Genomic DNA, 22924 nt, shown 5'->3' on the forward strand with positions numbered 1-22924 from the left:
GATTGAACACAACAAAGTTAACATGAACTACCCTTAAATATTAGAATCTGTGTATTTAAATTAACCACAGTGAATTCTACTGGCTGTATACTTCAGTTTCTATTTACGTTAATAGTGTACGTAAAGTAAGCAACATTTACTTCTGTTTCGCCCACTTAACTATAATTATTCATGCTCAGCACAGTACAGTTTCATTCTGGACTGTGGAAACAGATGGAGGACAGCCTGCAATGTGTTGAAACTTGTGTTAGAATCAGATTAACTTGAGTTTCCAAGTATCACTTAGTTTGATGGCTTAAGTCTTTTGACATCGTATCCTTTAATTGGCGAGTTAATTGTAATTGTTCCTACTTTTGAATTGATGAAATGTAATGACAGAACATTCAGATCCAGTGAAATTCAATTAAAATTCGCCTGCGCTTTTTGTAAAAATTAAACATTGAAAAAAAATTTAACATCTACCAAAAAAAAAAAAAAAATGGTTCCCAATGTGTGAAAGACCTCAGAATGAAGCACCTGAAAACATTTGTTTTGAAAGCAGTGGAATGCCTCCTTTTCACCATGAAGGGTATACCCAGTACCGGACTAATCCTGCTGATGTAACTAACCATAATATAAGCAAAACACAAATGAAATACCTGTTTCCAGAATAGAACAGGTGGGACCAGAGCTAATTAGGTATCGTAGTTAACATGGCTGCTAACCTTGAGGCCTAGAGTCACAAAAGGAGAATGTAGTTTTGGTGAAATGATAGGATGTTGGAGGAGAAGGAGGAGGAGGAAGAGGAGGAGGAGGAGGAGGACGGGTATTTGGTGTCTGCCTGTAATCCCAATATTCAGGAGGCTAAGATAGGAGGATAACAGATTTGAGGCCAGTCTCAGCAACTTTGTGAGACTCTGTTTCAAATTTAAAAAAATAATAAAATTGGACCGGAGAATAATAGCTCAGAGATAGAATGCCCCTGGGTTCAAGCCCCAATATCACCAACCACAATCACACACACACACACACACACACACACACACACACACACATCAGTGAATGAGTGTCATAAATTGCATTGTACACACAAAGAGTGAGCCAGACAATAGATAGTATCCATGTTAAAGACCCAAACTAACTAACTAAATAAATAACCTAAAAATAAGAATCGAGCCATGTGGCCTGTGGTACAGTACCGGTCATTAGCAGAGGACTGTGGACAAGGCTGAGAGGAGAGAAGTATTGAGGCCAAATATAAAAAAAGCCAATTTTTAAAAATTGTATTTTAAAATTAATTCATAGATAATTAGCGTTTGGAGAAGTTATAAGAATAAGAGCAACCTTGGGGAATTTATATGCCCAATTTTATGTTCCATGAATTCACAATTAAGAGAAACGTGGGTTTGGCTTTGGGATCATCAAGCGGGTCAGTGGAGTAGAGTGTAGACAGAGAGCCCGGCGGGCCACGTGTGCATTCAGTGTAGTTTACAAAGGCACCAAAGCAGTAAATTAAAACTTACTTTTTCAGAAAATGGATATTCTTATGAGACATAAAAAATGCAATGCCTATTCCAGACCACATACACAACCTAAGTTAGAATGGATCATTTTCCCAGATGTGAAGTCTAGAACTATAAAAACCTAGGACAATGGATATTAGGATGGGTAAAGTTTTCTAAGATAAAAAGAGAAAAATGCTGTTCTAAAATTTACAATTTTAGTCCAAAAATTAGTCCAAAATTAGTCCAAAAATTGGACTAATTAAATTTTAAAACCAAAGTCACTACTGAGGAAATGAATAGATGAATCACATTCTGACAAAAATATCCACAAGTGTGTGTGTGTGTGTGTGTGTGTGTGTGTGTGTGTGTGTGTGTGTGTTATTGATGACTGGGCACAGGGTCATGCCTCTGAGCTACACCCCAGCCTTATTTTATTTTATTTTATTTTATTTTATTTATGTTGAAACAGGGTGTCATTAAGTTGTGGAAGGTCTAAGTTGCTGAGGCTGGCCTCAAACCTGCAATCCTTCTGTCTCAGCCTCCCAAGTTCTAGGATTACAAGCATAGGCTGTGAATCATTTAAATGACACATTTTATATAAATGTGTATATATATAATATATAAAGTATATAAAGAAATCATATCAATGAAACCAATGAGTAAGATAGACACTTCAAGAAAAAGATAATATAATACAATGCAAATGAATAATTGTCTATATATTAGATAAGTAGAAATTAGAACCACAATATCATTTTACTATATACCCATGAGAATGGATAATACTAAAAAGAAAAAAATTAAAACTTCTCAAAAATGTGGTACAATGGGAACTGCCATACCCTTCAGTTACAAATGTAAAAGTTTATTACAGTCACCTTGAAAAACACCTTTACAGTTCCTTCAGAAGGTAAATATCTGACTTGGAACCCAAGCATTCTCCTTCTAGCTTTGTCCTTGGAGAAATAAAAAGCACATCTGTAAAAATACACACCATGTTCCAACTACTTTTGTTTATAAAATTCCAAGAAAAGAAACAAAACAAATATCCATGAGATGGGACAGTGAATAAGCCAATTGTGGTGTATTCATATAAAGGAATGACACTCATTAGTTTAAAACAAATAAACTACCAACACACTCAAATATAGAAATAAGTTCAAACACATTATATAAGTGGAAAGAAGCCACAAATAAAGCAGTGTGCACTCTATGACTCCACTTTAAAGAGATAAGATCAATCAATCATAAAATAAAATCAAAGAAACCATACCAGTGCTTGGCCTTTGGTGACATGAAAACACTATTTTCTATCTTAGTAGGGATTGGAACTTGTTAATACAGTTGTCAAAATGTATTGAGCTGAATGTCTACATTTCCTTTTGTGTAAATCATGCTTCAGTAAAACAAAAACAAAAACAAAATAATAAAACAGTCATTCAGTATTAAAGAGAAGGATTAGCCGGGAGTGGTGGCGCACACTTGTAATCCCAGCATTTGGGAGGCTGAGACAGGAAGATCACGGTTCATGGCCAGCCTCAGCTACTTAGTGAGGCCCTCTGCAACTCAGTGAGACCCTGTTTCAAAATAAAGAGGAGGGAGAAGGAGGGAATGGGGGGGGAATTGCATGAGGGCTAATTGGGTGATATGTGCATGTATGCCTCCAACATCATTTACCCCATCAAGATGTAAGACCATAATGTACAAATAAAAAATATTTTTTTAAAATAAGGCTGGGGGTGACTCTCAGAGGTAGAATGCTCCTGGGTTTAATCCCAGTACGAGAGAGAGAGAGAGAGAGAGAGAGAGAGAGAGAGAGAGAGAGAGAGAGAGAGGAAGAAGAAGAAGAAGAAGAAGAAGGAGGAGGAGGAGGAGGAGGAGGAGGAGGAGGAGGAGGAGGAGGAGGAGGAGGAGGAGGAGGAGAAGGAGGGATAGGTATTTGATCAGAGCAATATGTTTTAGTAATCTCAATGCTGATTTTATTTTTCTAGAATCTTCCTATAGGGATGGCAGTAACAAAATGTAAAGGAAGATCTAAACACACCTAGCAATCGTCTAGACTTCTACATTTTCATTTTTACAAGTGAGATGACTGCAGAAGCATGTAGAGAGATGCACTGACCTTTAAAGTCCTCAGTATTCCTCCTTCCCCTCTCGGTAGGCCTCGGCTGGGCTGTGGAGTGTCAGCGAGGCGGGCTGGGCTCACAGGCAGGCCTTGTCCTGTGAGGGGGGCTGCCCTCTGTCTGAACCGGGCTTCGGATGCCTTTGCTAGTGTGTGTGCACAAAAGGATGGCCTGTACGGAAGCCTGCGGCCCTCTCTCTGGCCTGAGAGCTCCTGCTGGCCCGATCTCCAGGGCACAGATGCAGAATATCAGAAACTGCCATTATTGGCATTTCTACCCCAAACCGCCAGTGAACTCTGAAAAGTGAAAGCCGGAGCCCAGGGATCAATAGAGATCTTTGTTGTGAAGTTTAGCGGCAGAGACTTTTCTGCACTCGGGTGAAACTTGTTCTGAGAGGCAGGAATCTCATCTTTAAAATATGCCCCATTATTTTCCACAGGGGCATTTGGGTATAAGTTAATTTGTTAAGGAAGTTGATGATACCCTATAAACAGAGCATGTCACAAGATTGGGATCAACAGGACTCTGCCCTGGAGAAGACAGAGAGATTGCCAACTAATATGCCATCTATTTTTTTTTTAAGTGTTAAGAATAAGGAGGAAAACAATTGTGAATTATCTGAACTGAAGGTTATTTTTTTAATTTTTACTTTTCTACAAAAGAACAGAGCTAGTAGGAAATACACTAACAAAGTAACCTATCAAAGCTATTCCAGATAAAGGCCTGGTTTTCTGAAATAAGTCAAAACAAAATTCTAAGTCATCAGGTTGGGTACTGTGCATTCACAACGACATTTGCCAGAGCAGCAAAATTCAGAAATTCACGGTTTCTAATCTGGTTTTTCAGACTCTCGGAGGAAAAGAGAAGATACCTGTGGTTCTACCGCTCCTACTGCAATAATGAAAACTGCTCCCTGCCTTTGATCCTGGGCAGTGCCCCAGGATGGGATGAGAGGACGGTTTCAGAAATGCACAGCCTCTTGGGAAGATGGACATTTTCTCACCCTTTAGAGGCACTTGGACTTTTGACTTCCAGGTAAGAATTAATTGTATAACACGCAGGAATGTTATCGGTTAAAAAGAACTTCTTTGAGAAGTATAAATACCTTATAACTAATTCAACAGCTATTTTGTCCCCCATTTTAACAGCTACGAATATTACTTTTAGAAACAATGTAAGTGATGAACATACATTTTAAATACAGCTAAGCTCTAATTGTGCCTTACACTAAATTTCAAATATAATCAATGACCGAAGCTTCTTAAATGAAAAATGTAGTTGCTCTTAAAGAGATAACAACAAAAAGAATTAACTAGGGGAAAATAACAAACCCTACTCCTCCCCCTCTCAAAATGAAAAAAAAATTAAATAGGGTTATATCTTTTGCTATTGTAATATGCAAAGTGTGGCAAAATGCCCTGCTTATATTAGAGTAGAATTAACAAGATGATGATGATGATGACGACGACGATGATGATGATGATGGAGAAGAACATGAAGAAGAAGAGGAGGAGGAGGAGGAGGAGGAGGAAGAGGAAGAGGAAGAGGAGGAGGAGGAGGAGGAAGGGGAAGGCAAGGAAGAGGAGGAGGAGAAAAAGGAGGAGGAGGAGGAGGAGGAGGAGGAGGAGGAGGAGGAGGAGGAAGAAGAAGAAGAAGAAGAAGAAGAAGAAGAAGAAGAAGAAGAAGAAGAAGAAGAAGAAACAACACCTTATATGGTCTCCAGACCTTCTTCAGAATGAAATGGGGAGAAGGGTTAATGACGTCTTGCTGCTCAGCAGAAGCAGCCCTTCTCTTGGAGCCAAGGGATATGGACTTCAGTCTTGCGAGCCTCAGCTCGCTGACATCCTGCAGGTCTAAAATCTCTAGAGCAAGAAGAAACTGAGATGCACGACTCCACCCTGCGCCTGGAGTGGGACAGGGGCAACCCGAAGGACTTCTAAATGGCTTATTTACAAATTGGTGCTGTTCCTAATATTTCTGTGGTGGGAAAAGAGAAATGATTTTTAGCTGATTTCCATTCATTCGTGTGTGTGTGTGTGTGTGTGTGTGTGTGTGTGTGTGTGTAGGTAGAATGTCCCTAGTTTCAATCCCCAATAACAGGCACACAGAAGGAGAGGGAGAGGGAGAGGGAGAGAGGAGAGAGAAGGTAGGAGCGTGTAAGAAATTTGTTGGTGATGAAATGAAGATATTTCAGACCTCATATATGCTGACAGGAAGATAAGATGGGTAGTCACATCATAAAACAGTGTGGGAGTTTCTTAAGTGATAAGCATAGCCTTACCTTATGACCCCATAATTCTGCCCTTAAGATAAATGAAAACTGCATCCATCCAAAAACTCGGACACAAATGTTCATTCATAGCAGCTCTGTTCATAATCTCCAGAAAGGCAGAACTAATCCAAATGGTTATCAACTAATAAATAGATAAACAAAATGTCTACTCATGCAATGCAAGGTTACGAATTAATAAAGAGGAATGGATACTAATATATACTCCTACGTGGATGAACCTTGAAAGCCGTCTGCTATGTGAGAGAAGCCAGTCACAATCCAGCACATGTTAAATGGTGCTACTTATGTGAAATGTGTAGGATCAGCAATTCTAGACAGACTCAGTATAGAGCCATGATAACTGAGGCCAGGGCATGTTGGAAGAAAATGGGAAATTACTGCTAATAAATATAAGGGTGTGTGTGTGTGTGTGTGTGTGTGTGTGTGTGTGTGTGTGGTTACTGTTGCATGAATCTGGGATTTGCTAAAACCATTGAATCATGTGCTTTCAATGCAGTAAATTTATGGAATTTGAATTGTATCTCAAAAAAGCTGCTAGCGGGGTGTGTTGGCACACTCTGGTAATTCCAGTACTTGGGAGGCTGAGACAGGAGAATCGCAGGAGGGCGGCCAGCCTCAACTACTTAGTGAGCTCCTGTTTCATAATAAAGAATAAAATAGGACTGAGGGTGTAGCTTGGAGGTAGAATGCCTCTGAGTTCAATATCAGTATCATAAAAAAGTTGCTTAACGTTTTTTAACAAAATAATTGGAAAGGAGGCCGGGCGTGGTGGCGCACACTTGTAATCCCCGCACTTGGGAGGCGGAGACAGGAGAATCACGCAGGTTTGAAGCCATCCTTGCTGGCTTAAGAGACCCTGTTTCCAAATGAAAAATATAAAAATAAGTCTGGGAGTGTAGCCCAGAGGTAGAAGGGTTTCCAGGAACTCAGTACCACCAAATAACAATAATAATAATAATAATAATAATAGGAAAGGAAAAATCTGTGAACCTCTGTAATATCTTGAAAGCATAATTTTCTAATGGGATGAATTTCTAAAATTTCCTAAGGGTCAGCTTCATAGAAAAGCACTGATTTATTTAGATGTACCTTAGCCTATGCATTATTTACAAACATTTGAATGTCAACTGTTTTGTAATGTGCATGGAATATTTCTTACACCAATTTTTATAGAATGAAGATTAAGATACCACTTTGTTTATCTACTTATGAGAGGATGAACAGGGGTCAACGTGGATATCCTCAAATCCCAGTGAACTGACCGCCATCCTCTACAGAAAGAGATCCTAAAGATCTGTTTGACTCAATGTTTTAAATGTAAAGCTCGGATTTTTGCTTCATGCCCCTGAGAACTGCCTCCATTTATCACCCACAACAACTCTGAGGCAAACACCGTGGTTATTTCAGTTCTACCTATGAGGACACAAGGCTTGTGGAGGTTAAGTTAGCCCCTGTGACCTCGGCAGCTGAAGAGCTGAGAGTCAAGTCCAGGCACCGACTCCTGAGAGCAGATCTCCTGAGCTTACAGCCTTCTGCAGCACACTCTTGGGTATTTGCATATTAAATAGATTGACTATCCCCAAACAGTTCTTTTTATTGTAAATAGCAGTGCTTACCTATTTGATCGTGGTCTGAAGTTTCTGTACTTCACTCTGTAATGTCTTTTTTTACCCCCTGAATCATCAGATTTTAATAAGCAGAGGTTGTAGGGACTGGTTTTAAAGTAAAGGAGTGCTCATTAAACTTCATTCGGGAACTTTGTGAAATATCAGTTTATGTGCACACTGGAACTTTACTTATCACGCACCAAATAAGGTCCCTGAAAAGGTTGAGATCTCTCCACTGTCTTCATCCTGTGACTCCCACTTTCGGTTTAACTGAACTATTAAAAAACCTTGAGGACAAGCTGTTTCCACAGATGAACCTTTCAACTCCTCCAAATTCAAAAGCTGACTTTTCCCAGAACAACCAGTATGTGCTTGTTAAGCGAGTCGTCAGGGCGAGTTCTTCAGAATTCTGTAATTTTGTTTTCACTCCTTCTAAAAATTCTTGTTTTTTAAATGGTTTAACCTCTTGAGAACTGGTGTGTTCCATTTTCAGCCTTGGAGAATTTTTAATACGGTTGTTTACTTAATTCTGACAGAAGATTGACCGCCAACTTTGAGTTTATCTTTCACAAGAGACATGAGGAAATTTAATTTACCTAGAGTAGGCCGGAGGGTTTAATGTTTCCACTACTGAATGCCAGCAGAGTGCTCACTGGGTACCAATACTTCCATTAGAGAAGGTAGAGCTGTCAGGATAATAGAGACTTGGGGCTAAGGTCTATGCTTCTTGGCAGATGGCTGTGATTTTCCTGAACCCTGATGTGCAAACACAACTCTTCAGCTGCTAATAGCAAGTAGAAATTACCTAAGGAATTAAAAGTCAGTTCAAGGAAAGTATTTGATTAAAAATAGCAGCTCTGAATTGGCGTCAGAGAATTACATCAGGAACTTAAACAAAAGTTTGACAAGGTACCAGAACTTGCCACCCCACAGGATATAAATATTGATTTGCAGGAAGAAAAGCAATATTTAAAGGCAATGCTCAGCTTCCCAAATCAGTTTTCTTGAAAAAAGAATTTTATAAACAGATTTGCTCCAAACTACTGTATTGTTTGTTGTAGAGATTAATGTATACTAAAGCCATTTTTGGCTCGTGATAGTGAGACCACTAAAACTTTCACAACTGGATAATTAAGTGATGGATAATGGTATATCTTTTCCATTTATTTATTGAGTAAAAATATGTATACCAGGAGATAGGTCTTTACTGAAACAAAGAGAAAAGAATAAACCTTAGCAACTGTCTCTAAAAACACCCAATTTGTAGGGGGAGACTTAAGCAAGAGGTTACCATGCAACGTGCCTATACTATAATTAAGTAGTAAGTGCTATATAGACCAAAGAGAAGAAAGACAAATTATTTCAGAGAAAGTAAAGAAATCTTCACAAAGAAATTTCATTCTAACTTGAAATATTCATAGAAATTTTCAGAAGGAAGACTAGTATATTCACAGTTACGGAGGTTCAGAGAATGGCGGATAATTTAATATAGTAGAATTGTACTAGGACACAAAGCGGAAACTTTTAGATTGTTCTATGGTCTCTTGAGCCAGGTAAGAAGCTTGGACTTCTCACAGAGTTCAAGGAATTCCGATAAGAATGGGAGTCATATAAATAGATTTATGTCATACAAGACTAATTCTGACATCAATATGAAGTATGCTTTAAATAGAAGATGAGATCAAGAGATTGGAAGTCAGATGTAGGAATAATTCATTTGAGAAATGATGTCGGCTTAGGCTAAGTAGCAACAGAGATCCACAAAACAGAATCGAGAGGTATTTCTGGAGGAAAGGAACAAAGAAAAGATAAAGAGGACTGTGAGCCTCCTGATTTGGGCAAGTGATAGATACCTCATAAACCAAGAAAAGGGTTTTAGGAATAAGAGTAAATTTGAGTAGCTAGAGGAAACTGAAGCATTCCATTTTTGGATATGTTGCATTAAAAAATAAATCCTGAAAATTGGACCCCCAATGAGAGCATGCTCATTATATATTTGTATATACAGATGAAAATGTTGGTAGAAAAATCAAAGAGCATAGGACTTATTAGCTCTAAAAATAATCAGAGCCATGAAAGTAGACAACGTAAAGCAAGTACTGTGTTGAAATTGTGAGGAGATATAGAAAGGACCCAGAAGAGCAGGAATATTTTAATATAATTATTAAATAATTTATTTAATATAATTTTTTTTGGTGGTGTTCCGAAACAGGGTCTCTTAAGCCAGCGCGGCTGGTTTCAAACCTGCATGATCCTCCTGTCTCCACCTCCCGAGTGCGGGGATTACAATCCTGCGCCACCACGCCTGGCTAGTTAATATAATTATCAATTATATTTTATTAATTGTATTTAATTAATTTATTAATCATATTTTATTAATAAACTGATTGTATTTTATTAATAAATTAATTGTATTTAATATAATTGTTAAATAATATTTAATACAAAATGATAAAAATTGAGGGGGTAAAAAAACAGGAGAGAGTAACTAAGAAGGCAGAGATACTCAGATTTCTAGTGTAGCATTCACAAAAAAGATTCCCAAAGGCTTTAGATAAGTGTTAAATGTAACTGTTTTTAAAACATTTCAATATATTTGGAAGTAGAATAATTATTGATGATATCAACGAGAGCCGCCTTTTTGACATTTTGAAGCTGACAAATAACAATTGTAGGTAGGTGTGGGGTGTAATATGGTCGTTAGCTTTATGTTTGCCTTGTAGAAAGATTAAGTCAAACTGTTCAGCACATCAACTTGGCCTTTTTCTAGTGTTGAGAGCATTAAAAATCTCTTTTTTCAATTTTGAAATATTAATTATTCCTAGGATCACCACACAGTGTAATAAGTGGAAAAACTCTAGCTCTTCTAGACTCATTAAAACTCTGTTCCCTTCTATCAGCGTCTTTTCTCATCCTTCCCTGTACCAGCCTCTGGTAACTACCTTCCTACTCTCTGTGTCTAGGAAGCCGATATTTCTAGATTCAACATATCATGAAGTATTTGTCTTTCTGTGCCTACTTAGTCACTTAGGATAACATCCTCCAGGTGTCTCTGTGTTTTCAAAATGTCTCAAGGATCTTTGGTATTTTATTTCTTGATATCCTACCATTCCCTCTTGACTCTCTCATTGATGAACACTTGGGTTTCTTCCCTAACTTGACTTCTGTGGATAACTCTGAACGTCCATTTCCCTTGACTATATATCCCCATCCTGTTGATACTGATCCTGTTGATACTGAGGACAAAAGGTGGACTTGCAGAGGCCCAAATATTATAATATATATATATATATATATATATATATATATATATATATATATATATATTGCCTTTGTGGACTTTGGCAGAATTTCTTGAGTTCCTTCTATATTTCCTAATAGACAATACGTGCTTTGAAATTAGACATATCTGGCTCTACCACTTTTTTGGAGGGGTTCTTTCTCTATAAGGCGGGGAGTAATAGCATTATGTGCCTTCTGGGGTATCTGGAATAGATAAAATAATGTCCTTATGAGAGCATTCAGGAAGGTTTCCAGTTATCTGTATCATCCTCCTCCTCTTCATAATCATACTGTAGAGAGTGTTTCAAGTTTTCAGATTATCTTATTCCCAAGTTATAAATAACAACAGACCCATGGAAAATATTTTATTTCTATTAAGCTTAAATAAATTAATTTATATGCTTAAACTTATTTTTTGTGGTACTGGAGACAGAATCCAGGAGCATTCTACCTCTGAGCTACACCCCAGACCTACTTGTATTCTTTATTTTGAAACAGTATCTCACTGAGTCGCAAAGGGCCTCACTAAGTAGCCAAGGCTGTTGCAAACCGTTATCCTCTTATCTCAGTCTCCCAAATGCTGGGGTTTTAAGTGTGTGCTGCCACTACTGACTGCTTAAACTTCTAAGATAGAAGGGTTTGCATTGTAACAATGAATATTTTACAATTGAATGACATAGTTTATAATGCCCTTTTACAATATGCATTATTATTTGATCTACAGAACAACCTCTTCAGTATTATTAAAAACTGCTATCTCCCTCATTTTACTGCTGCCCATTATATAGATAAAGTGAAGCCCACCTTGTTCATTTATTTGTGTAACGTGTCTTTGTGTTAGTAACCTTCATGTTGGGCACTTCATTCAACCCTGAAGCTAGCATATTTAGCAAAAGGAAACAGCCTTTCTTCATGGAGTTGCAATATGCTGGAGGTATACCACATTATAAGTGTAAAACAACAGCCTTGTGGCTCATGGTTCTAAGTCACATGTAACAGAGGAAACCGAGCTTTCATTCCAAATGGGATAAGCCTGCCTGAGGAAGTTGTGCTTGAGAGCAGATTCGAAGTATGGGTAGAAACGGCTGGACAGAAGGAAAACAATAAAATAAGAACTTTTGGAAATAAAGGAATGGAAACAGGAAGAGGAGCTGGGACAGCAGTCACACTTGCGGGACCAGGTGAGGGCTGGCATGCCTGGAAGCCAGGAGAAGAGTGTGTGGTGGTAGATGAATTGACGTGGGAAGGCGGGATGGAATGGACTTCTACGGAGGAGGACCACAGGCAACTTGCCCTTGATTACGGTGGCAATGGAAAGACAGGAATGATTCTCAGTGAGAAAACTGTTTGAACATATTTACATCTTGTAAACGCCATGCTGGGTCCTGAGGAAGGCACAGATGTGGGTAGAGAGGCGAGAGCAGACGGGAGCAGGCCCGTTGACAAGCCATGCCGGTAGCCCAGGTGACCGAGGATGGCAGGTCAGCCGAGGAAAGTGATCTCAGAGCTGCAGTGAAAGGAGAAGAAGGAGAGAGCACCTAGAAGTATTGTTGTTGGCAGAAGAGAACAGGAAGGAGAGGGAGGAAGAGAGGCATCGAGGCCTACATCCACGTTTCAGTTTAACGTCAGTAAGCAATATTAGAAGCATTCACCAAGGTGGAGCACCTGATGGGCTGATGGCAAGTTAGCTTAGGAGAAAGAAGCATACAGTTCAGGTTGAGATATGTTGGCTCTGATGAGCGCTTGGAATGGCTGAATTCACGGACCTAGCAATTTGAAGGCCTAGCTAGAGACCCCGGTTTGGAATCCATCCACAGAAGGATGAGAAGTAAGTAAGGATTGTGGACACATACACTCAGAAAACATGAAGTAGGAAAAGAGCAGTCTTGATACTTAGAACTCCCAATCCCAATGTGTTTTTCAGCCCAGCATGCTCCATTTCAAAGTCATGTTGACTGCATCCAAACACAGAAAGGACGTGATGATTTCAATCCACCACTTACGATATGTCAGTGGCTTTTTAAGCTCATCTATATGTAGAATCAAAGTGTAATCATATAAGAGGAACGAAATCAAGAACTACTCTTTAATTATAAGAGTTAATTTCCATACCCTAACACTATGACTTACGCAGTCAACTCCCAATTTCTATGTGAAAGTCCATATACTATCCATTGGGAACCATCTCTCTACAATTCCTGCATCACCTGGGGTCTAGGACTCATTGTTATTATTTTTGGTTCATGAATGAGCAAATTTGTCTGTATAGACAGATTTCACTGCTTACTATGATATGGCTATTTTTGTGCACTGGGGATGTAGTCAATAAATAATAACCCCAAGCTAGTCTTATGGTTTTATGTAAAGTAAATGATAATATCTACTCAGGATATAAAAAGGCCTTACTACGCCGGGCGTGGTGGCGCAGGTTTGTAATCCCTGCACTTGGGAGGCTGAGGCAGGAGGATCGCACGGGTTTGAAGCCAGCCTCAGCTACTTAGTGAGGCTCTCAGCAACTTAGTGAGACCCTGTTTCCAAATAAAATAGAAAATAGGTCTGGGAGTATAGCCCAGAGGTAGAAAGCCTCTGGGTTCCACCCCCAGTACCACCAAAAAATAAAAATAAAAAATAAAAAAATGAAAAGGCCTTACTAGAAGTACTATTAAAAAAAAAACCTACTAGCTTAGATCTCTGGATATTTAGGGTCTGGTTTCAGTGGCGCCAACAAACGGGCTTGGAGAAACCACTTAAACTCTCAGAGTTTCAGATTATTCTTCTGTCTAAGGAGAAGATTGAACTGAGTCTCCAGGTTTCCCTTAGGTTCTAACATCGCTGAAACCACATAGAAACCTTGAAGGAATATGAATTATTCAACAGATAGGGGTTCACAATCATCTTAAAGAATTCTTATTCATTGCTTTGCTGAGAAAAAAATTCTTCTGTCATATCTGATCATATTTAGTACTAGAACCACGACAAAGATTCCCAGATTGACATTTCCCTTTAAGCTGATGGATGCTGAGCGTGGCCTCAGACTCGAAGCCTATTGGAGAAAGTCTGTTCTCCCGGTGGCTTGTTAATTCTAACCTGACACCGGGGCTTTTCACTGTGAAGAGCCTCGTGGCACTCTGCGTGAATCCTTGCTGTGCATTCTGAAGGCTGACATTTTCTGTTACACTTCAATTTGATCTCAGATTTCTTTGCTTTTCTTTTTACTCAAGGTTGCTTTTTTTTCCTTAAAGGTTGACATTTGACACGTCACGTTTAGCTTTCAACCCACTACTTCAAACATTGTGGGGGGTTAAGATATTGTCCCTTATATCATTTTTAAAACTAGAGAAAGAGGAACAAAAGAGAAAAGCAATGAAACGGAAAAGGAAACCCTAAAAAAAAAAAAAAAAAAAAAAACAGGAATAAACAACAGCAACAAAAACACGTCAAGCCGAGGTTGGAAAGTGTATGTTTCTCTTGGAATTTTATTTCAGGACTCCGGGATTCTGTGGAGGGATACCTGAATCCCCTGTCATGTCCTTCTAGCTCTCTAAGACGAAAGGATTCATAAAGGTGTGGGGAAAGAGAGAAGGAATGATAATTTCCAAATCTGGCTGTGGCTCAGTGTAAAGCTAGTTTGCACTTCGGGAGGAAGAAATAGGCTGAAGTGTCTTAGTAATGGCTGGTGGGGGGGACCCCCTTCTTGCCATGAGGACCCCAGGAAGAATAGGTACAAAACTGTGTCAGACATCAGAGGTTCCCATAGTGAGACCCCAAACCCTCAAAACATTCACAGGGCTCTCACGAGGCCAAAATGACTTCCATGATAATTCTGAGATGGCGTTTTTCTTTGCCACACTCCTTAGTGGACTGGAGCTTTCCAGAGACTCCAGGAGTTACAATTTTATAATAGATTCAGTGCAAAAGCAGATAAAAGAATCCAGCTGTCTTCTTTCAAGCCTGACACTGATGTGATGCTCAAAAATGTAAAACAACATCACCCTTCTCACTGAATATTTTTTATCTTTGAAATCGTAGCTATTTTTCACAGAAATAGAGTGTTGTGTCAATGTGGAATGGATTTATTAAAGTCTAAAATTAATTGATAAATATTTCTTAGAGGTCCTCGTTTTATTTCTATCATGATATGTATTGACGAATGCCACCCTTATGGAAATAAAAACTTTGTAGAGACTTTGATAATTTTTAAGAATGTAAAGATTTTCTGAGATCAAAAATAGAAGAATCGCTGATGTTAAAGTGACCACTGGCCAGTTACTACCTTCACCTAAGTCAGAGCTGCCTTAAACACCTTTCTCACACATGTTAGCACTACCACTCCATCCTATGACTCTGCGTTGCCCAGAACCTTGTGCTTATATTGATGGCAAGATGTGATGTTGATATTTGACTGAAGTTACTTTGAAAAATGTTTATACTAAAATCGATTTTATTTTCTTAGTCTTCTCATCTTTTGAGTTTTTTTAGCCACAGTTCTATCAACTTTGATGATCTTATCACTCAAGGAATCTTTTTCCTTTGATTTTTAATGTTCTCACTACATAACAGACCATGTTCAGTTTTTAGGTGCTTTGTGATTATGGTGCAGTTAAATCGATGCGAACTATAAGATCTTGTTCTTTAGTAGATTAGAGAATCAATTGTTTAGTTCAATTCAAAAGACAACAAAATCTTAAATAGTAAGCCAGACTGCTGGGTTTCTTCGTTTGTTTTGCTTACCTACTCACACATGCTTGGGAAACTAAGTTAGGTGACATAAAGTTGCTGAGATGGACACTTAGTAAATAATGAATGACCTTAAAGAAATGATTGATTTGCATGGATTCTTGTGAAACCTACTTAAAAACATAACAAGTGAATATATTTTTTTTACCTTATACAATCTCCTTCCTAACGATAGTAGTATTTTACTAACCTTGGTCTTTTTCATCTTTTTCATATCTCAAGATTGCCATTTATGATATTTGTAATCATCTATTTTCTGATAAAGAAGCTTCCCGTGAGTGTAAATGAGTGAATACCTGGTTGACATTAGCCTGATGAATCTTCTAGCTGTATTTTTATTTTTTCACCAGATTCTAAGTATATAATATTGCCTCCTGCAGTAATTAGTAGTCACAGCGTTAGCAGATTTGCTAAAGAGTGTCTCCTGGCTTACTGTTGGCAGGAATCATCGATGTCTATTTCAAGCAAATCAAATCACCAGGAAGCATGGTAACCTGGCTTGAGGAAAATTCTTAACAGATTGCAGGTTCTCTGTTACATATGACATTTCGGTCTGTAAATATCACGCCAAAGTCACAGAGCTAATATGAGTAACCCTCACCTCATTGAGAAATGAGCTACTCAGCATGAAATGCCAACAACTTTCTCCCCAGAAGATGTTTAAATAATCTCAGACATCACAGGGAATAAATGCCATACTTGGTGGGACATGTTTGTCCATTGATCTGTGCCCGAGTTCAGGAGCTCTGCAAAGGGAAAATGGGCAGGCATTCTACGGAGACCCATCATGTTATAAGAGTCTTCTAAGTCAGCTGAAGAGTAGGGCGCTTGCTCTTTCACACAACAATGTCCACTCTTAAAAGGCCATACGACTGGGGCTTTTCTACAGTGCTGGTGATAAATCTGCAATTACTTGCGTATTAACTCGCTTTGAGAAAATATGAATTTTAGTAGACTTGAAATTTTTAAAAAAGAAATTAAAGTCATTAATGCAAGTTTCTTTCATATATTTGGTGTCACTATTTTGATTCCTCCCATTTTTTTTTTTGGTTAGCATATGGGTAAATATACAGCTATTTCTTTCAAAAACAGTACAATACTATATAAATATTCCATAGTACTTTCATATCATTAAATATCCTCATACTGTCTTTAATGACTGCCTATAATCTACCATATGACTAAGGCATATTGAACTATTGACTTTTAGGCATTTATATTATTTCTAATCATTTGGCACACACACACACACACACACACACACACACACACACACACACACGTGATTATATCCTTAGAATAAATTCCCCTAAGTTAAACTGCTAAATCAAACAAAAAGCACATTTTAAGGTTCTGTTTGTTTTAATACGTGTTACCATATTATTGCCATCAATACATAAAAGGTCCCTGACCAGGACCCTTCCCAGCACTGCAAGCATCTTTTGAATGTGGCCAGCTTTTCTTAGAAGACTCAAATACAAGTTAAGTTTGGACATGCTCTGATGCTACCTTAGAACTGAATGTCTTAGCTCAGGGTGCCTTGTGGTTAGTTTCAATTTCTCTTCCAATTTATTTCTGAACTTCAATCAACAGTGATGCATCAACAAGACATCACTTTCCATTAAAGTGCAGAAAAATCCTTCCCAGTATCTGCATCTTAAATGTAAACATATCGTTTTCCTTTTAGATGATACTATACAGTGTTCTGTTCTCCTTTTCCCAGAGGATACGGATCCGCCCTTCTTTCCTATTCTATTCAGATTTTTTCTCTTACCCTTTGTCTGAGAAAAATAATTCTGGAATGTGCACAAATGGTCTTGGTGGCTGTAAACCCATGACGACCAATGCAATTCATCCCAGAGCACAACAAGAAGTAAAACTGACTCCATAGTATAATTTCCACTATTTTTATTATCATAATCAATGCACTTTTATCAGTCACCCATGATACATGGTATTAAGTGCTAAATCCTGGGAATAAGAAAAGAAGATACAACAAAACTTATCATCAGTTGACTTATATACCAGTCGAGGAAGGAGGAACACACACACACACACACACACACACACACACACACCCCTACTACATACTCATTCTAAGTGCCCAGTAAAATTCAACTAGTCATTATCCTCCCTAGATTACAAAAGTGATTACTAAGGGTACTTTCTACATGGGAATTTGACTGCATTTTGGAGGAGGAATAGACCTGAATTTTAAGAGGAGGGAGAGTGTTCAAAGCAGAGGCTACGTTTCTCACAAAGGTGAGAAAGCACCTGGTATTTTCAGAGTAGAAATGAGACATCAGTCAGTGGGTGAGGTTGGAGCATTTGACACTATGGTGGGAGAAAAATCTGAAATATTTGTTTAGGCAGACTGTAGTATCTGCATTAGCACTTGGGGGAGAAGAGAGTTTTATTAGAAAATTGTTTTATGTTGGATGAGAAATGAATTTACAAATGATTTGGAAATTTTTATATGATATTGCTTTGAAAAACATAATGATCTACATGAATTAATTATGGCCTAGTCCAGATACACAGAGAAAAATTAAAAGCAAACAGAGAAACAAGAGCTATTAGGATAGAAAAGATATCTGAACATAGCAACCGATTAAATGTAAAAATAAAGACTACTGGGATTCCATTTTTATTCAACTGTGCTTGTACTGTGGATTCCTAAATAAAGGAGGCTGCTGTCAACCACCTACATCATATGGAATACCATAGGGAATGGGGCGGTGAGCTCTACAGGGGGCGAAGAAGTGGCTGGAACAGCCCAACAGATACACTGATGCTTGACCTTGGACTTTAAGGATAAAAAGAATTTCACTAGGTAGTCAAGGTTGAAAAACGCAATAAAGAGGAAATAAAGAGAAGCAAATATCACCTTTTAAAATTTAAGGCTAGATGATTCAGACAAGAGGAAATTCAGGGAGTAGAGATGTCTTAGGTAGATAGATAGTGAGTTCAAAATGCACCCATGAACAAAACACAAAGAAACTTTCTGCTTTTATGGAGTTTACATTCTAATATATGGAAATAAATAACACAATTGAAAGCTTGGTGTTCATCAAGGATTTTGAGGTGTGTGTGTATATGTGTGTGTGTGTGTGTGTGTGTGTGTGTGTGTGAGAGAGAGAGAGAGAGAGAGAGAGAGAGAGAGAGAGAGAGATTGAGATCCTTTCTTTCTTTTTTTCTTTCTTTCTTTTTTTTTCTATCACCCATATCAGTGAAATAAAGTAGGCACACAAGAAAGTAGGAGGAACTAGAATGTGACATGTCTTCACTTGGGCTCCAAAACACACCCAGTAACTTATTCCCTCCGAGTCTCCAACTGTCCTCAAGCTGACCTTGATGTCTCCAAGCTCCAGACAAATGGCTTAGTAATTGGGAGCAGTAAATTAGAGTCAATTTTATTTAGTTAGGAGATTCTAAAGTCTTAATATGCTAAAATAAGCTGACCTTCTTCCACGCTTTGCGTCTCGATTGCACCCTTCTGCTCTCTGCCTACACAGGAGGTTATGCTGAGAGTGCCTGACCTTAGCAAGACTTCATGCAATGTGTCTAGACCAAGCATCTCACTAGAGCTCACTGCTAGGATGTTCCCAGAGAAGACATTAGTATTGGAGAAATATTTTCAGGTCAGAAAGAAGAGTTTTGAGTGACTAACCTTAGAAGTGAAAATCTTGTTGCAATTAAAAATGCTCAGTTTAAATGAATTAAAAATGCACAGCCCGTTTAGAACTGCATTTCACACTGCTGTCAAGGACAGTTGAGGGTACTGAGCAATACCATTTTTGTCTTTTTTTTTTTAACTTGACTCTGTAGCTGCAGAGTATTCATTTCATACTTCACTAACCTAATATCCTAAATGAAGACTGTACGTTAAAGGCTGTAAGTTTCTGACTCCAGTGCTACTGGGAGCCAGTCTTTAGCAGCCTCACCTGACTAGCTAAAAAATTCCTTTTGCTTTTCCCTACAGAAGTAATTGGACTCTTGTTTATTTGTTTTTATATGAGTTACTAAAAGCAGTGCCAAGTTTTAAATTATGCCTATTAATTTTTTCTGAAAACATTTTAATTTAAAAATTTATTGTTATTTTTTAAAATAATTTTTTATTAGTGCACTGTATTCATACATCATAATGGAATAAAAAATACTTTTGTAGACATACATGCACACATCGCCCAGTTATCCCCTACCCGATCCCACCCCGTTCCCTCCCCATCCCTCCTTCCCATGCTTGGCTTAGTGGTTGACATCTAGTATTATAGCAATTTATCGTTCTCCCCAAAGTCCTAGTAATGTCTAGACCTGTCAAGGCAGTTGGTCAAAATCATTTCCAAGTAGTGTAGTGCCAAAGTTACCTCCAGGCATCTCTCTTCCAGGAGTCGTGTGATGATTCAATCTCATCTTCTGAGGGAGCACAACAGTGGTGATTTTAGGAGTCCTCTTCAGAATAAAATTGCCTTTGGATTATGATTTCAAATGCTAAGTACCTTTGACAAGTTTAGTTAATTAACAAACATTATCAATTGCCGAATGGATGCTGAATTTTACAACAGGTCTATGCAGTCCAATAAGGAATAAGGCAGAGTTAACTTTAAGAGCTTCACAGTCTAATAAGCTTCATCCTTGTTAAATGACAATTATTGTAATGTACATTGGATGTTTGGTTTTCATTGTGATCTTGCTTTAGCCAGTTTAAAAAAACTAGGTGACATTATGAATCATATGAGTGCTCATATCTGCAGTTGGTAATTATTTATTTAATGATTGCATGGCTAAATAAGAAGCAGATATTGTCATACTATTTTAGAGGAGACTTTAGATATCCTATAGTCCACATTTTATAGGTAAGAGAGCTAGTAGGGATCTGACTTAAGCCTACCTTCTAAATGTTAGTCAAAGGACTTTCTACTACAATCCATGTGAGAAGATAACATCCAGTGCTAATGGTTATCTTACTTGATTATGGGATCATTGTCTTACCTTTTGCATGGGTTGGAATTCATTTCCAGTCATTCTGATTGCTTATGCGAATCCCCCATTCGCCCTTGCTGTTACCAACTTTACAGACATAATTGCTGTATGTTAGTTTTCCAGATCAAGAAATTCGTCAAGTGGCAGTTCAACAACTAGACAACCTTACGAATGATGAAATATTGGAATATCTCCCACAGCTCGTTCAGGTAAGAAATGTTGCCAAAAGATTCCAAGATCTTAACTAGTGATCCTCTCTAAGATCCCTGGGGATCAATAGTACACTTCTTAAAGGTGACGTTGCATTTGGTCAGCCAAAGTACTAAATTAAAGTTCATATTCTTATATAAGTAATTGTAAACATTTTCTAGCCAAAGTTGGTACAGTAACACAAAGGTATATAGAAGCCCAAAGGAACAGTTTATTTATGGTTATGGGGATTAAACATAAGGCCATTCTATCTCCAAGCTATATCCTCAGTCCTTTTTATTTTTTATTTTGATAGAGGGTCTTGCTAGATTGCTAAGGGGATCGCTATATTGCTGAGGCTGGTTTTGAACTGGCCATCCTTTTGTCTCAGCCTCCTAAGTACTAGAATTATAGGCATCTACCATTGTACCTGGCTATAGTTTTATTATTAATTAGAACAGAGAAAAACAGAAATGAACTTTTCTGAAGTCTTTCTAAATGGTGAAATTTGGTTTAGAAATAACTGTTCAGCCAGGTGTGGTAGCTCATGCCTGTAATCTCAATATTTGGGAGGCTGAGACAGGAGGATCACAGGTTCAAGGATGGCCCCAGCAAGGAGTGAGACTATCAACCTAGTGAGAATCTGTTTCAAAGTCAGAATAAAATAGGGCTGGGGATATAGCTTGGAGATAGAATACCTCTGGGTTCAATCCCCAGAACCACACACAAAAAAGAAATAGATAGCTATACTATATAGCCACTTCTACCAATCTTTACAGTAGTGGCCAAGATACTAGAGTGTAAAAGAAAAAGACTGATTCAAATTGTACGATAACCACTCACCCAGTGGCTCATGGGTATGGGCAACATGTTATTTCTAACCCAATTAAAAAGAGTAAGTCTTACAAAATTACCTATAAGGTCTTTTGAAACCTCCAGTCCGTCAGTACACTTGGCACCAGCAATATCTCTTGAGAGACATTTTCTTGCAAACCCAAATTCATAAGAAAACGTGCACACAGAATCCAACACAGCAAATATACTGCTTCAATTAAATAAAACCACAACTATCCTTTCTTTAAGAGTAAAGATTGCCACATGTTCATTATGGGAAGAAGTGTAAATGAGACTAGAAGATAACTAAAACCTGGGGAAATTTTCACACTTATTACATTTATCATAAAAGTTTTTCTTAAGACTTTCATACTCATTCTGACCTTAACACATCCCAACACATAAAAGACCTATCCTGTTGATTATTTTCTGGAATCATATTATTGTTCTATGGACAGTGGGTCAGAATGATGTGGCATGTATTAAAGCATCTAGAAAGGACTCTAGGCCTATAATAAAAACAGTATATATTGTTCATAGTTAGGAGTCAAATAAGATGAAGACCCAGAGGTCACTGTCAACCACAGGTTGTGGCTATGCAGATGGGTTACAAAACCAGAGTTCACGAACATGTGATGTGCACCCCCAAAATTGCCCATGTCTTCAATAATGATGCAGGATGTAGGGGGACTCATATCAGCAGATACAAGACAGCAAGTGTCTGGTAAGAAGGGAAATGATTTGAGAGTAATAATTATGGGACTCAAAAAGAAATGACGGGAAGAAATCAAAAAGAAAGCAGAGGAGTAATCCTGAGACATGTCTCCTGCTCATATGCCCATATTGTATGCTCACGATCAGGGGATAAACACGACCCATGACTTGATCAGACCAGCATTAGCAAGGAAATGAGACAGGCCCTGGCCGCAGCTGCGCACGATGCACATCATGGTCTTTCTTCACTCAGCATCAGGAAGTTATGTAAATTTGCTGAAATTATCTTCAGCACTCTCACACCGCAAGAATTTATAGCTTCCTCATCCTTGAAGGTGTTTAGCATATTGAGGTGTTTTTTTTTTTTAGGTGCGTGTGTGTAAGTGGGAGGAAGGAAGGGAAGGAGAGAGAGAGAGAGAGAGAGAGAGAGAGAGAGAGAGAGAGAGAGAGAGAGAACAGAGACAGAGACACTTGAAAGGCTTATTAGACAACTAAAGGTAGAAGAATTTTTATGAAGAGAACTTGGTTCTCATCTTCATAGGTTCAGATTCCTGGACTGATGATCCTCACTAGATATACTTAAGCCTCTGCAGAGGACAGGTGGAGGTCTGGCTTAGGTCCCGAGGACATCTGGGGCTTTGCTCTCTGTGTCTTTTACAAGGTTGAATATCATCTTTA

At 38.3% G+C, this 22924-nt stretch overlaps 1 protein-coding gene across 1 annotated transcript in view; it reads left to right on the plus strand.

Moving 5' to 3' along the window:
• PIK3C2G (phosphatidylinositol-4-phosphate 3-kinase catalytic subunit type 2 gamma) overlaps positions 1-22924 on the plus strand; it is a gene marked incomplete at both ends in the record, with an annotated part of 285908 nt that overhangs the window by 87339 nt on the left and 175645 nt on the right. The window contains 2 exons of the mRNA XM_080705040.1: positions 4454-4642; positions 20625-20718. Coding sequence (XP_080561166.1) covers positions 4454-4642; positions 20625-20718 — 283 coding nt within the window. The remainder of the gene's footprint in view (positions 1-4453; positions 4643-20624; positions 20719-22924) is intronic.

The sequence above is a fragment of the Muscardinus avellanarius genome (genome assembly GCF_963383645.1).
Source record: "Muscardinus avellanarius genome assembly, chromosome: 11".
In the NCBI taxonomy this organism is placed as follows: domain Eukaryota; kingdom Metazoa; phylum Chordata; class Mammalia; order Rodentia; family Gliridae; genus Muscardinus; species Muscardinus avellanarius.